The sequence below is a fragment of the Cyprinus carpio genome, chromosome B18, assembly GCF_018340385.1.
Source record: "Cyprinus carpio isolate SPL01 chromosome B18, ASM1834038v1, whole genome shotgun sequence".
Lineage (NCBI taxonomy): Eukaryota > Metazoa > Chordata > Actinopteri > Cypriniformes > Cyprinidae > Cyprinus > Cyprinus carpio.
In genome coordinates this window covers 27,051,489-27,067,679 of record NC_056614.1, presented here as the reverse complement: position 1 = coordinate 27,067,679, position 16,191 = coordinate 27,051,489, and the positions used below count along the sequence as shown (strand labels likewise).

The window sequence follows — 16,191 nt, the reverse complement described above, 5'->3', positions numbered from 1 at the left end:
GGTGATTTCAAAATCAAAGAAAGATATGAGACCATGTTCTTTGTGAAGAAAATCAAGCCTATTTTTAGTGCCATTAAGACTGATTTGTTTCTTTATTTATTTATGTGTTGTGCATAACAGGGTTATTATCATTAACTAAAATAATAAAAAGTTCTTTACTTGATATACAATAAACATTAACTTTAATAAAATGTAAAAAAAATTACAAATGTAAAAAGTTCAGCTATAACTAAAATCGAAATCAAAATGACAGAAAACACAAGATTTTATTTTATTCATCTTTATACAAAATACAATTTATGTTTTTGGTTATAGGATGAAATGTGACCTTGACGCTGGATTTTATGTGTCTGACCATTAGAGATTTCTATTTGTGCTCAGATGATGATTTCTCTTTCCTTTGCTTGTGCTGATTTTCACTGTATTAGTGGACCTCCTCCTGTTTAAACCCTTATATTATTCAGTGCTTTAATCAGACAGATACTCATTTATCATGAATGAACGTGTTATTTCTCTCTCTATTGATTAGAATTTAGTCCTAATGACAGATTACAGCAGCGAGCGCTGACACAGAACAGGCCCAGGCTGAGCAGCTTGCAAAAGTACAAAATCTTTTAGAAATGTACTATTTCTATATCTTAAATGCATATCTGTTGGCCTCTAAATGAACTCTATACTCATTCTCATGAGACGTGTGCATGAGTGTGCTGAGATGATTCACTCATGATACTTTACACACACCTGCTAAAACTTCCTCCCAATCTTTTAACAATCAGTAGTTCTGAAGGGAATCAGTGCTTTTGTAATTAAAGCACCCTGAATAATTCCATCATTACTGTATTTCACACATTAAGAAAATTTGAAATGATTGATCTGTTTCCAGCACTCAAATGTAAGATTAAAGGAACAGTTCACCCAAAAATGAAATTTGCTGAAAATTGACTCACTTTCAGACCATCCACGATTTTGAGTTTGTTTCTTCATGGGAGCAGATTTGGAGAAATGTAACACTACATCAGTGTCTCAGCAATGGATGCTCTGCAGTGAATGGGTGCCGTCAGAATGAGAGTCCAAACAGCTGATAAAAACATAACAATAATCCTCAAGTAATTCACACCACTCCAGTACATCAATTAACATCTGGAGAAGACAAAAGTTTTTTTGTGTTTTTTTTTTTTTAATACTTCAAACCCTTGTTTCCAGTCAAAATACAGGTCCATAATCCATAATAACGCTTCAATAATAAATCTGCACGCTCAAATAAAAAAGGCCATCTCCTGTTGTCCTTCACATCAAAATCCTTACATATATTTGTTTAGAGCTGTTTTGGCTTGATCTGTGCAGATTTCTCTCCTGATTCAGACCAGATGGACTTTTTCACTGCAGGAAGTAATATTATGGATAGAGGACTTGTATTTTGGCCAGAAGTGACGGTTTAAAGTTAAAAACGTATTAATGAGAGATTCGTTTAATACAAACATGCAGCTTTTCACTTCAGAAGATGTTAACTGATGGACTGGATAACACTTGTGGATTATAGTGATGTTTTTATCAGCTGTTCTGACTCTCATTCTGACGGCACCCATTCACTGCAGAGCATCCATTGCTGAGCAAGATTTCTCCAAATCTGATGAAGAAACAAACTCACCTACATCTTGGATGGCCTGAGGGTGAGGACGAAATTTTCAGCTAGTTTTCATTTCTGGGTGAACTATTGCTTTAAAGCTGAAATTTGACAGCACATCAAAGTTCATCAAGTCAACAATTCGCATTCATGTGTGAATGCCCTGTTATGCAAGCTACATCTCACAATTTTTCACTTTCATTTGTTCTGTTTTGCTTGCCTTTTGTTGCACGCTGGAGTGAAAAACAAATTGCCTTATCGGTTTGGTTCAGCACATCTCTGCGTTCACAAAAGGTCAGAGGTCCATCAGAAACTATTTCACAACAGCCTGTTTGCCCTCTCAGGTTAAATAACCACTGAGCCATGTGCTTTTATGTAGAGTTTAATTACAAACAGGTTTCATCACTGCTTTATTTTAAATCCTCATAATACAGGAGTGTGTTATTATCCCATATTATACATTCTGCATTGGCTTGCACTCAATCCGGTCTGGTCTTCCCAGGTTATTTTACCCAGAATAATCCGAAGGCACTGCAAAACTGTGCTTAAGATTACTAGTACTACTATGACATTTACCTATTACTAGGTAAGAACCATCGCTATAGTAGAATGTAACACAAAATAGAATTCAAACAGAGATAGAACACTTAAGGTATCTTATTCCAGGAATGTCCAGCTGTTAAAATATGATTTAACAAAACTCATTTACAGTTAATTCTCGGCACACAGGCCATGTGCTTTTTATGAATGTTGCTGTAAACCTGCAGCTATATGTCATTATAGATTCAGTGTGCTTCATGAGTATGCATGTTCTTATTTAAGAAGACATTTAAGACATTTTGAAAGCATAGATTTTACCAAAAACTTCCTAAAAAAGAAAAACATTAAGGACCCTAAAATTTCGTTATTCAGAGTTTCTGCAGCTTTTATGAAGATAAATAAAAAAAACTTTAAAGAAAAAAAATTAAAGGATTAAACTGAATGAAACACAATACTTAAATATGGTCTGTAAATGTAAATGTATTGTATTAGTGCAAATGTCTAAAGATGTTCATATTAAGATACATTTATCAGAGAAGCAAAATAACTAAAGTCTTGTTTCTGAGAAATTGATCAAAATGAAGTGAGTTTATAATTAAAACGAACAAGTATCTGCTAGTAGGCTTAGACAAATCAACTTAATTCAAATGCAAAAGTTTTCATTCGCCATTGACAGATTTTTGTTCTTCTTGTAGCCAAACTCGCTTATTTTTGTTAAATTTCTCAGAAAACGAGACTTCATGTGTTCAGTGTGCACCTCAGGTAAGTATATCCTGATTTAAGGACGTTCAGATATTTGTATTAGAAATACAAGACAAAATACTGAGGAAGATATTCATTTGTCCTGTGCGTCCAACATTTAAGACTTTCTGCTCTGATTTAAGACCTTTTTAGGCCTTGAGAAGGGTGAATTAAGACCTTTTAAAACCTGCAGAAACCCTGGTTAATACTTGGAGATGAGCTGGAGAATTACAGTGTATATTCACAGTATATAATCATATATGCAATCAGAGTCTGTCATAAGGCCTTAATTCACTTCATCTTTTTCGTCTCGAGTCTATTAGAGTGCTTTGGAATTGTGCTTTTCCCTGAAATAGCAGGGATCACTTTGTCAGAAAGCAGCAGAGAGCCTGTCATACCTGTAAGATAAGTGGGAAAACAGTGAGATATGATTTTCCTCTGGCACTAAAGACATTTTATTGATTGGCTTTTTGTTATACTTGTTTGACAGGATACACTTGTTTTCCTAACAAAAATAACCATTTTTAAATTACAGAACAGTGTCTGAAGGATTTCTTCAGAGGTCAAAGTGAGTGTTGTAATGCTAATGCTCACCCAGTATTGGTCCAATCCAGTACACAAAACTGTACTCCGCAAAACTGTTCCCAGGACAGACAAACTGTATTGAGAACGCCAGTGCTGGGTTAAACACAGCGCCAGTGAGATGACCACCTCACAAAATACAGTACACAGTGAACCATAGACAGAATGATGATACACAGACAGACAGACAGACAGACAGATAGATAGATAGATAGATAGATAGAATGACAGACAGAATGACAACGATGATAGATAGATAGATAGATAGATAGATAGATAGATAGATAGATAGATAGATAGATAGATAGATAGATAGATAGAACGACAGACAGAATGACAGCGATGATAGATAGATAGAACGACAGACAGAATGACAGAACGATAGATAGATGGATGGATGGATGGATAGATAGATAGATAGAACGACAGACAGAATGACAGAACGATAGATAGATAGATAGATAGATAGATAGATAGATGGATGGATGGATGGATAGATAGATAGATAGATAGATAGATAGATAGATAGATAGATAGATAGATAGATAGAACGACAGACAGAATGACAACGATGATAGATAGATAGATAGATAGATTATTTTGCTTTGACATGCATGGGGAAAAAAGCCAATAGCACGTGCACAGCTTATGAAGTGCTGTGGTGGTATCATGGTAGCTGCGGGGGAGCGCACACACCTGCATAGACTAATATGGTGATGACAGCAGCCATCGCAGGAACGCGATATTTCTCCTCCACCTTCTCCGCGTTAAACGCCGCAGTGTGCATCACAAACGCGCAGCCCAGCTCTACCGCGGCGGCCTGCGGCAGAGGCGCGTTAACGGGGCTGTTCGTGCATGAAAAGCCCGTCAGCGAGTGCTGCGCGTGCAGATCAGAGAGCGCCAGCGCCCACGCGTGAGGCATGACGCGCCGCGCCGCCTCCGCCGCTATCAGCTGGCATGAGATCCGCGTCAGAGCGCATCGCCGCATCAGAGTTCCGAGGTAGAGCTGCTCCAGAGCGCCGGTCGGGTTACAGATCGCGCCGCGGAATGAAAGTCCGTGGACCACCGAGATCAGGAACGTGAGCGTCAGCGCGATCCGCGGCTCCAGTCCGCCAATCTCCGCGAGCAGCTTTAACTCGTGCGTGCATGCGCACAGCTGAAAAGTGGAGATCAACTCCAGCGCATAGATGATCCAGTTTCGATTTGGGAATAGATATAAAACCGTTCTCCTCGCCACTTCGCTAAAAACTACAATCCCCAGCAGGAACGACAGGGACACGGTGAGATCGGCCATCCCTGCCATCGCATCCTCCGAATAATCGCGTTAAACTCTGAACCAGTCAGGCAACTTTACAACGGCCACGCCTCCGCGCCAATAGCCCCGCCCACTTCGATTCAATCAGTGCAACCCACTATTGCAAAAAGCTGGACTCATGAATATTAAATAGATGATGCTATACACTTCCTGGAGTGTCCAGACATGCACCCTTATTCATATTATGACAATACATAAGTAAAAATATCTTATAAAAACTATAATCAGTGTTGGGAAGGTTACTCTGGTACAAGCTGCCCTATTTAAAATGTAATAAGTAGTGTAACTATTTCAGTTACTTTAAAATAATGTGACTGATTACATTTGATTACTTTTCTAAATTTCTAGCAAATGTTTTCAACTGTTATTAATTTTCAGTCTTTTAAAGCAGGCCAGGTTAACCTTACAGTAGAACTCAACACTGATTCATCACTTGAATTAAGATTTTTATAATTTAATTTTAAAGCACAGCCACCACAAAATCAGGCTTTAGCACTTATTTTTACCTTGAGACCATTCTGAGGTTAAATACAGATTTAAAATCATAACAAGAAACCTTTTAATAGCTATGATAACATACTTGAAATCAAATCTTAGTATAGCTACAACGGATGGGAACAGCTGATCTTTAAAAATAAAGCATATACATCAACCCAAACATATATATAAAAAAGTTAAATAAGCACATGGAGTATTCTGTGTCCTAAACTCCTGAAACATTGGTGTCTCATTTTTTAAAGCAGTCAATGCAATTTGGAAAATAAATCAATCATATCTGTATGTGTGTGAAAATATTCAGATGTAACCCTCTTTGTATTCATTAACATTTTTTTATAAGTAAATGTAATTTCATTAAACATTTTTCTCAGCAACAGTAACAGATTATTTTGTAATAAATTACACAGTTCCGTTACATGTAACTAGTTACTCACCAACACTGTTTATAATAAGATAAGGTAAGTAGATTTAAATATATTTGAACAATCCCAAACTAATGTGGGACTAATAATAAAAATTAACCCATGCATGGCTCATCAGAGTGATGATGGTGGAGAGACAGTAAATCCTGAATATTGCAAGTCACTATGAGTCACTATTCTTATGAGTCAAGGTGATCTGGCCAAAACCAAAAAGCTCATTCTAGTATCAAAAGTCAAAGAGGAAATGTATTTAATATGATATGTAAACAGATGTGCATGCACATAATATCTACTAAATCAAAATAAATATAATGTGCATAAATCTCTCTTCAAAATGTTGCCTTCTGGCCAGAACAGCCAGGCACAAGGACAGCTTTTCCCGCGGGCTATATTCAGCCTGAAAATAAAAACATTATAACTATACACTGATCAACACAGCTGACATATTTATACATAGAATCTGAAAATTGTACATTTGTAAACTTACACACTTGAAAATAACATATGTACATTCATTTAAACAATTACGTTTTCCCTATATTTCTACTTCTGTATATAGTGCATTATTTAATTTTCAGTTTTCTTATATTAGTGTTATATTCGATTTCTACCAAGTTATTCCTAGGTATGTCTGCACTATCATGTATGTTGCACTATGTCTGTACTTTCTTCTGCACTGTAAGCTCCTGTCTCAAGTCAAATTCCTTGTGTTTGTGTAAACATACTTAATAAAGCTCGGACTTCTGACTAATAGAATCAAAAATCTAAATAGTTAATTTAGCTATTTTGATGAAATATTGTATATATTATCCCTAATGATAAAAACAAACAAAGCAGTTATTAAACATTTACAGGTGCTTCATCACCTTTAACAGTGGCACGTTCAAAGCTCAAACCGGTGTGCACCGTTTTGCTACGGTTTCTGGTTTGAACGACATGTTTCCTGGAAACGGTGTGCAACGGGGTTTGAGATTCGTTTTCTCTTGTGGGTCAAAAATGTCAGCCCAGTCAGCAGCAACACGTATATAAACCACACGGTGTTAAAGAGACAGCTCGTACAATGTAGCCTAATTAACATCAAAATAAATTCACAAGAGGATGTATATTGTTTGCACGTTTATTTACATTAAAGCCAAAATAACAAAAATAATAAGAGCACAATTATAGATCTGGAACTTCTTTAAGTCTGTCTAAATGACATTTAGTAATTGCAATGTCTTCTGATCCATATCCTTTCCTTAGAAAGGTGTGCTACACACTGATTAATGTAACATAAAAATACTAGACTTATCTATTTTGCTATATTGTGGAGTGACACTTTCATACACTTTTCTATACTCCTCTGATTATATAATGGTAAATATTACAATAACACAGCACAACAACAGTGATCAGCAATAATGATAAGCATACTCACAATAAAAATAATAATCGCAACACAGTCTCGGAGGTAAGAAATGGATTATTCTTCACCTGAAATGTTTGCGAGGCAAATGTTGGATCACAATAATTAGGAACCACAGTTTCCACAAATCCCTTCACTTGATTGGGATGTTCTCTTTTATTCTGGATGGCTAGGGCAGGGATTGTAACATCGAGCCTATTTTGCAGTATTAAACACGTATTTATACCGATCACACCAGGCTTCGAAAATTCTTCAAAAAGGACTCAAAAAATGGCCTTCTCAGCAGCCATAGTTGCAACTCTTGCATCATCAGAACATAGTGTTCAACGCACCACCGTTTCCGTTTAAAAAACGTTTTGCACCGGTTTTGTCGGGACTGAACGCACCCCTTCTCTGTTATCTGATAATCACCTGCAGAGGGCGCTGAGATACTTAGTAATGGAGTTTCCATGACATCATTAGAGATGAACCTAGTAATCTATATATTAACACACACACACACACACACACACATACACATATTTGTTATCATTTTTATCTGATAAAATTACTAAGTTCATGGTAATTTAATACATATTAACACTGTCAGTGTTAAAACTACAGTAAAACAGGATTATTGTGAGATATTATTACAGAATTGTTTGTTGTCTGCAAACACACACACACACACACACACACACACACACACACACACACACACACACACACACACACACACACACACACACACACACACACACACAATATATATATTTGTGTGTGTGTGTGTGTGTGTGTGTGTGTGTGTGTGTGTATGTGTGTGTAGACAACAAACAATTCTGTAATAATATTTCACAATAATACTGTATATATAATATATCCTTTGTCTGTCTGTGTCTAGGCCGCATCCCTGTTATTTCTAAGGCAGATACTTTCTAAGGTAGTATGATGAGATGTGGTGTCTTTAATATTGCATGTTCCTCCTCCACTGGCGCAGGTGACGCGTCTCGTGCGCGCAGCGCTGCGTGGGGAGCTGTGTCCAGTGGGATCGCGCGTGGGCGGCGCTTCGCGCAGCAGGTTAGTGTGCGTCTCTACAGCAGCAGCGGCGCGACAGACTGACGGAGCGGAGAACACTGGAGCTGATGAGCGCGGAGAGCCGCTGAATGCGTGACAGAGAGAGGGAGAGTCTGCCCGGGGAAACCACATTCGCGTCTTTGGACAGAGGTGAGTGCGTGCCGCCTGCTCTTTACCGCTGTGACGCGCCGCAGTCGCGTTCAGCGGGGTCTCGCGTGACGCGGAGACGCACTGGCTGGCGTGGGGCGCGTGTCTGTGGAGAGCAGACAGAGGGAGAGCTGCTTATTCATCATCATAGACAGCACTCGGATGTGGATGTGGCTTTATCAGCAGGAATCGCTCTGATTATAGAGATTCTTCTTCGCGTTTATGTGTTTTGAGATCAAATAACAGCGTCTGAGTTACATGTGCCTCCAACACAAGGTATGATCGCTTTCTGTTCAATCTAACAACATCCAAAGATATGCGTGTTTGATGATCATAACAATGACATCCATCTTTGTGTAACATTCCTGATATTCACCATGTGTAATGTTATATTGAAACAATTGCAGTGATGTAAATGTTTAATAAAACAATAATACATATTAATATATAAATGTGGCATGTATTCTATTATTAGCCTATTAGTAGTAGTACATTATCGTTTTTTTCAATAATAACGTTATTAATGTCTATGTAATACTTGTATTTAGTTTTATTTGACAAATAATAAAATCTGTCATATTAATGCCATATTAATAGTTTTTATTACTATTATTTACTATTGTTATTAGTTTAATATTAATGGTAATACTAGTGATAATATTTATTCTTATTATTTAATTTTATAAATGTAAAATATATTTAAAATGTTTTATTTGTCAATTATATAATATGTATTTAGAGGACTATTTCATTTAGCTATTTAAATATAAAATATATTCGATATATATGTTAATAATGAATATTACATATAAAACCTGCACAATTGATTATTTTTATTAGTAGTTTTATTTATTATTATCATCATCATCATGCATGCATCTATTATTGTGTGTTTCCATTTTTGGAGTGGTTTACAAATTTATTTACGACATTATGAATATTGTTGGCTCCTTGATGAACTGCTTATGTTTTTTGGATAACAGCATCTGCAAAATACATAGATTTAAATGTTAAAATATTACTTAACAGTTCCCCAACAGTGTAAAAATTCACTATTTACACTGCTGGGCGTGTAAAGCAGTTCTTGACTGTCCTTGTGTTCAGACTGGACCAATGAGAAATCCATAGTCAAAAATAATACAGGATTGCTAATGGACATTGCATTATATTTTGGAAAAGATCAGCCAAGAATCGAAAAATATTCAGTTCGACTGGATGAACTGACATTGGGAAATTCAGGTTTTCCAGGGTGTTTGGTTCTTATTGGATCCTTTGATTGTGATCTAAATAGCATTAGCATTCCTTCGGGATTTTCGAACCTTTTCAGTGGTTGAACCAAATTGGGCTACAGAGTGCGTCTGGCTTCTTTTGCATGGAATATAATGAAAATAAAACATGTAGGCTCTTAATATTCTGAAGCTTTTACAAGTGTGTGTATTAAGAAGCATAAATTCAGAATGAAGTCTTTAGGGTTATTCGTGTGGTTTTATTGCAGTGCTGTTGTTAATGTGTTTTCATTACAGATGGTGGATCTGTGTGACGTGCTGTAGTCTAGATGATAGTGTAAGTGTAAGATAAAAGCAGCGGGCAGTGCTTCAGTTCGCTTTGGACTGATTTGGGTCACATGTATCAGCAAAATCCTTAAACCAGTTAAGTCAAGCGCGTTTCTTCCGGGATATTGCACCAGGCTCTGATATCTGTAAATGGCCTGCAGAACATACCTCACACATGCGCTTAAAAGGTAACGAGGAAACGACAGACGGCTCTAATGCATCACTTCTGCAATCTTTCACTTCTGTACCAACCAAGTGGCTTTCAATCAGTCTCCGATCTAGTTTGTGGAGGGTTTTCATTCTCACAACATTGTCGTCATCGTTCAAAGGTATTTTTAGCAGTGAGATTGCGTCATTGTGTTGCATGTTTTTTGAAACGCTTATCAGTCTAATTTGGTCTAGGTGTGGTGTAAGCATTTTTGCACGTGGGTCTCTAATTGTTTAAAGGTGCATGCAGGTCTGCGGATCTGTATTTAGATGGCAATCAGATTCATTTATTGGGGGTTTGTGCTGTCAGAGTGAAGTGGGGGTCGGTGATTGTGAAGTAAGCACACCCTTGGGCCACACATCACCATATGGTTTCAGTAACACTCTGCTTATCATCCCAAAACATGGGACAAAAACCCAACCACCCCCTCACACACCCTCCACATGTGCTTTCGGTACATGTGCCTTGTCTGTCTTTGGTTTTTAGGGCACATAATGCATCTCTCAGGGAATCTCGCATTTTATGGTGGAAGGATGATGTGGAAATGTTTCATTTAAAGGTCAGTTTACACACCTGGGGTCTTGTAGATGAAACCTGGATAAAACTGGGATGTTTCTATTGCAAATTTTTAAGACTGCACACGTCAGAATTTGTGCGTGCATGCATGCACAAATGTTTTTTGCAGTATTACTTCTGTATAACAGCAGAGTAGATTGGATTGTATATTGCAAACTAGACTTCTGAAGAAAATGTAAATGCGGTTGGCTATGCAAAACTTATCATCGTGATGCTAGATGGTTGTGAAAACCAAAAATGAGCCTTCAAGTTACTTTAAATGCTTTTTATGCCCCTTCTTGGTTATTTAGGATATGCAGTACACTACTGTTTTACAGTTACTATTTTTAAATGCTTTTGAAAGAAGTTTTGTGCTCACCAAGTCTGCATTTATTTGAAAAAAATACAGTAAAATTATGAAATATTATTTCAGTATAAAATATCTGTTTTCTGTTTCAATATATTGTGAAATGTAATTTATTCCTCTGATGCAATGCTGGATTTTCAGCATCATTTCTCCAGTCTTCAGTGTCACATGATCTTCAGAAATCATTCTAATATGATGATTTGCTGCTCAAGAAACATTTCTGATTTTTATCAATGTAGAAAACAGTTCTACTGCTTCATATTTTTTTGTGGAAACTGTGATACATTTTTATTTTCAGTATTCACTGATGGAAAGAAAGTTCAAAAGAACAGCATTTATTTGGAGTAGAAATCTTTTGTTACATAAATAAATGTCTTCACTGTCACCTTTGTTTATTTTAATGCATATTTGCTGAAGAAAAATGTTAATCTATTTTTTAAAAAGCCCTTTGAACAGTAGTGTACAATACTTGTGATGGTCTTTTCATAATCTGTTTCTAGAAATAATGGAAGAACCATGGCAGAGTAGAAAAAAAGGGTAATGATGTGAGTGGAAGCATGTGGGAATATCTTTCTCCTGGTCTCTCTGTGAGTGTTACTAACAGAAGCAAGAATGCGGAGCAGTTACAGCAGCGGACAATGCAGCTACTCTGTACCATTGCAGAGATCAGAATGAAAAGGGTTTAATCTTAAGGTCATGTCCTTAAAGAAAAAGCATCAGCACACACAGGAAGAGTGTGGGAGGCAGTGGAGCGTCTGATCTTGCTCCATTGGTGTCTCTGGTCAGATGCCGATTTTCATGTGACCGCTTAAATGTGTCATATAATAAGTAGTCAAATTTCCCTTGATCTTTAAAAATGGTTCATTGTACTACGATTATAAAACTTAAGCTAAAATAACATCGTGCTCCACCCACATTTAAAGATAAACCATGCCTAATCGGTGTTCAAAAACAAAGTCTTAAGCATCTCATAATTGCATTGAAATCTTTGCTCATGTTATGTATGTTCATAGTAAACTTTTTGTGCATTCTGAGAATTGTCTTTCCTCAGGATGTGTATAAGAAGAACTGGATGTAATGTTCAGAAACAGGATTGGATAACCTAATTTGCTTCTGCAAATCCAGTTTGTGTATCTTCTGAAGGTTCAGTGGGTTTGCAGCATGCGTGCGGGTTTTGATTTTGCGTTCCTGTGGCCCAGTTTTCCCTGGCTTTTTTATCGTTATGCAATACCTGTCATTGTACGTTATCGTCTCAGCGCAAGGCCCCGAATGAGATCAGAAGAAATGAGCAGCAGCGTTTCTGTCCGCTTTTCCTGTTCCAACCCCCGTCATTTAGCCCAACTCTTCCTCTTCCTCGCCTTCCTCCCCCTCAGCCTGTATGTCACATGGATCTCAGGACGGTCAGAAACCACCCAGAGCACCTTAAAAGTGCACCAGTTAGCAGCATGCTATAAACCACTCAGAACTCCATAGCTTCATTTATGTCATGAGCTGTACCTTGTTAAAGATGTTGCATGTTTTCCACTTTGATCCTCTCTTACAACTGTATTAGTTAATGCACTTCATGTTGCTTGTAAGGGATAGTTCACCCAATAATGAAAATTTGCTGTTAATTTACTCACCCTCATGCCATCCAAAGATGTAGGTGACTTGTTTTTCTTCAGTAGAAGTAAAGAAGATTTTTGGCTGAAAGAGTGGTCCTTGCGATTCATAAAATGTAAATCACCAGCTGCCTGTTTTTGAGAGTCAAAAAAGCATATGAATACAAAACTAATACCCGTGGTTCACAATTATATACAACAAACTAGTTCAAATCAATAGAAACTGAACATTATTTACACCATTACCTGTAATCCAGAGTAAATCTGATTATTTTCCTTGAACTGATTCTTTTGGTCAGTTTGTTTCAATAAACTGGTTCAATTCACTAGTTTGTTTACATTGCCACGCAATGATGTAATATATACGCAATTATATTATTATTGCACCCAGAAATGATGTGAAACGTCAATGTTTTTCATGTCTAAAAAATATAAAGTGAGTAAACTAGTGTTCATCTTTTCACATAAACCATGAGAAACCATAAAACATTAATTTCACCCCTTCATTCAAGTTTCCTCAGTTCAGTGACTGCTGGAGGAACTGGAGCACTGAATGAGTTCATTCATCATAGGATCAGATATATTGACTCATTTCGAGTCGGAGTGACTGTCACACATCTGAAAGTGAGGTTTGATTGAGTAACTTGTAGATCTGTGCTGCTTGAGCCACAAACTGTTTCAGTCCGATTTGGTGAACTGATTCATCTAGATCACTAAAAAGAACCGGTTCAAAAGAATGATTCATTTGTGAACCGGACATCACTCCGGACCATTCGCCTGAGGCTCTGGATTTCAGGTAATAATGCTTGTAAATAACATTCAGTTTCTTGCACAGAATGATCGTTTCGCTTCATAAGACCTTAATGTGCCGTCAGGAGCCACATGTTCGTTGACTTGATTTTTTTACTCACAGTCACGGTAGCCACTGACTTGCATTATATGAGTCACCAAGGAGTACGGTTTTAGCGAAAAATCTTCTTTACTGTTCTGCTGATGAAAAAAGTCACCTAGGCCTACATCTAGATGGCCTGAGGTTGAGTAAATGAACAGCAAATGCTGCATACATTTTTTTTTGTGTGAACTTTTCCTTTAAGAAGGAATACTTAGTGATCTACCAAAGTGGATGGCATTTTAAGTCATCATAGGTGACATTCATTGTTTGGAATGGAAAATACCTGGATGGGTCTCATGAGTCTGATTCACTCTTGACCAGCGCATGGCAGAGACTTCAGGAAAGTTCATCACCATCTTGAGTTCCTTGAAACTCTGTCTCTATGTTAATTACTAATTTAATAAGCTTCCTTTTTCTTATTTTAGACATGACTGTATTCAGTCATCACTCATATTCCAGCTGAATCCTTTATGAACTTTATTTTAACTCCCCCACAGCATGAACCATAAAACATCCACCACACCACCCACTCTGATATGACTAAGAACTATAAAAGAGTCCACATGCAAAATTCATCCAATAGCATGCAACGTTCAGAAAGGGCCCACAATTCTCACAGTTCATTTGTTGATTTTCACAAGTTAACTTCCTGTTAAGATTAAATGTGTGTTTATAGTTTTATTCCTACATGCACATGCAAATATTACTCATAATGGTTATTAGTGAACATTTAAGCTTGTAAAATATCAGGTGGTTGATTAAGTGACGACATAAAGCAAAGATATTACTGAGTTGTGAGGATCAAAAATGTTTTAAAGATCCCATTAAATGGTTTAGCATATTAAAACAGGAAACTAGGACATGATTACACCATTACTTTACAAAAAATATATACATAAACTATTTATTATATTTCTTAAATATTTAGTATCATTCAAATGTTTGGGCTAGTAAGATTTATTCACTAAGGCTGCATTTATTTGATCAAGAATACTGTAAAATCAGTAATTTTCTTTTTGAATACATTTTAAAATGTAATTTATTCCTGTGATGCAAAGCTGAATTTTCAGCATCATTACTCTAGTCTTCAGTGTAACATGATCTTCAGAAATCATTCTAATATGCTGATTTGCTGCTCAGGAAACATTTCTGATTATTATCAATGTTGAAAACTGTTGTGCTGCCCAATATTATAATGGAAACTGATACATTTTTTAATAGTCAAATTAATATCTACAAAAAAAAAAAATTTGTCTGGAGCACACTATAGTATACGGAATACCTCAAAGATATGAAACATGGGTTAAATGTCCCAAAATGTTTAATTGGAGGGCTATTTAAGGATAAAGACGTCTCAGAGCCTTGCTTGAAGACTGTAGGGTTTAGCATGGTCTGCGTGAGCTGAATGACAGACTTCAGTTTGAGGAAGCTCTGCTGCATGTTAACAGAACGGGTTTGTCAGCTCTCATGATTAGACTCAAGATGCTGCTTAATGCTGTAATTATAAAGCAAGGATTTATTATCAGGAAGACTTCATTGTTTATTTATACCCGTTCACCTCAACTGACTTGCAAAACAAAGACTGGAACAGATCAGAGGATCGAGCGGGAAACAAGAGCCTCTTACTGCAATGCCTGCGCATCTTTGATGTCTGATATACTGCGCTATGTGCAGATCAGCCAATCACAGCACAGCACATTTGCATATTGATGTTTACAAAAGCACTTATGGTCCTTTTTTCGAATAGAAAGACAATTCCTGAGATGCAAACCTGGGATTGTGTCTTAAATGCAATTGTGTTTTGCTTTATTGCATTGGCAGATATTCAAGATGAATGATTTTTAAGGATGTTCAGGTAATTTCTTTTCCTGGAAAACATGACAAATATAGCCGTGGATTGGAGAAAGTGTGGTAACGATCAGGGTTTTTATGGTGAAAGAAACTTAAGTGAACTTCAGGCTGAGAATGTGTAAAATAGATGCTCTTTGAAGAGTGAAGACAGAGCATTATGTGTGTGCTCTGCTGGAGTGCTAAACTCCCAGCATGCCGTGCAGGCGTGCATTATTCAGCAGGTTGTCATGGCGATGGCCACCTCTGAGTATTGGGCTTCATGAGGGAGGAGCTGGACAGCTGGTGGATGGAGACAGCTGCGTCACGGATTCCCCTCATTTACAGAAGAACTGTGTGTGTGTGTGTGCACGCATATGTAAGTGTGTGTGTGACTGTTGTGAGCCCCTTTAAATTTGTTTGGATTTAGTGGACTTCATACTATTGACTTTTTTTTTAAAATTGTAAATCTTTATTTCATTATTTTTTTATTTATAAAAAGTTGTGAATGTTATTTATTCTTAATACACACACACACACATACATTTTATATATATAAAATTTTATATATATGGTGGTATGAAGTGCTTTATTTATAAGTCATGTAAGTTTAGGGTGCATCGATTTTTTTTTTTTTTTTTTTTTTTTTATAAAAGTAAAAAGTATATGGGTATATCAGTTTTCGTTTATCTAAAAGTATTTTTATTTATTCATATATAAAAGAATTATAAGTGTACAGTATATCAGTAGATTTTGTATATCTATTTATCTATTTTTATTTATTTATAAAAGTAAAATATAGGACACATCACATGTTTTTTTATTTAAATGTGATATAAGTATGGCATATCAGTAGTGATT

At 36.6% G+C, this 16,191-nt stretch overlaps 2 protein-coding genes across 3 annotated transcripts in view; one reads left to right on the top strand and one right to left on the bottom strand.

Moving 5' to 3' along the window:
* Positions 1-1,990: 1,990 nt before the first annotated feature.
* LOC109109458 (aquaporin-11) lies at positions 1,991-4,829 on the bottom strand. 2 transcript variants are annotated; one of them, XM_042744636.1, is made up of 3 exons: positions 4,184-4,829; positions 3,500-3,583; positions 1,991-3,303 (listed from the first exon to the last, which is right to left on the bottom strand). In XM_042744636.1, the coding sequence occupies exons 1-3, from the start codon at positions 4,788-4,790 to the stop codon at positions 3,197-3,199; spliced, it is 798 nt and encodes a 265-aa protein (XP_042600570.1). In that variant the 5' UTR covers positions 4,791-4,829; the 3' UTR covers positions 1,991-3,196. The 2 variants fall into 2 exon arrangements, with proteins under 2 accessions (XP_042600570.1, XP_042600569.1); XM_042744635.1 differs by having other exon boundaries at positions 3,500-3,616; positions 4,184-4,826.
* Positions 4,830-8,092: 3,263 nt separating this feature from the next.
* LOC109098722 (serine/threonine-protein kinase PAK 1-like) overlaps positions 8,093-16,191 on the top strand; it is a 49,546-nt gene continuing 41,447 nt past the window's right edge. The window contains 1 exon segment of the mRNA XM_042744634.1: positions 8,093-8,330. The gene's annotated coding sequence lies outside the window, so the exon portion shown is untranslated.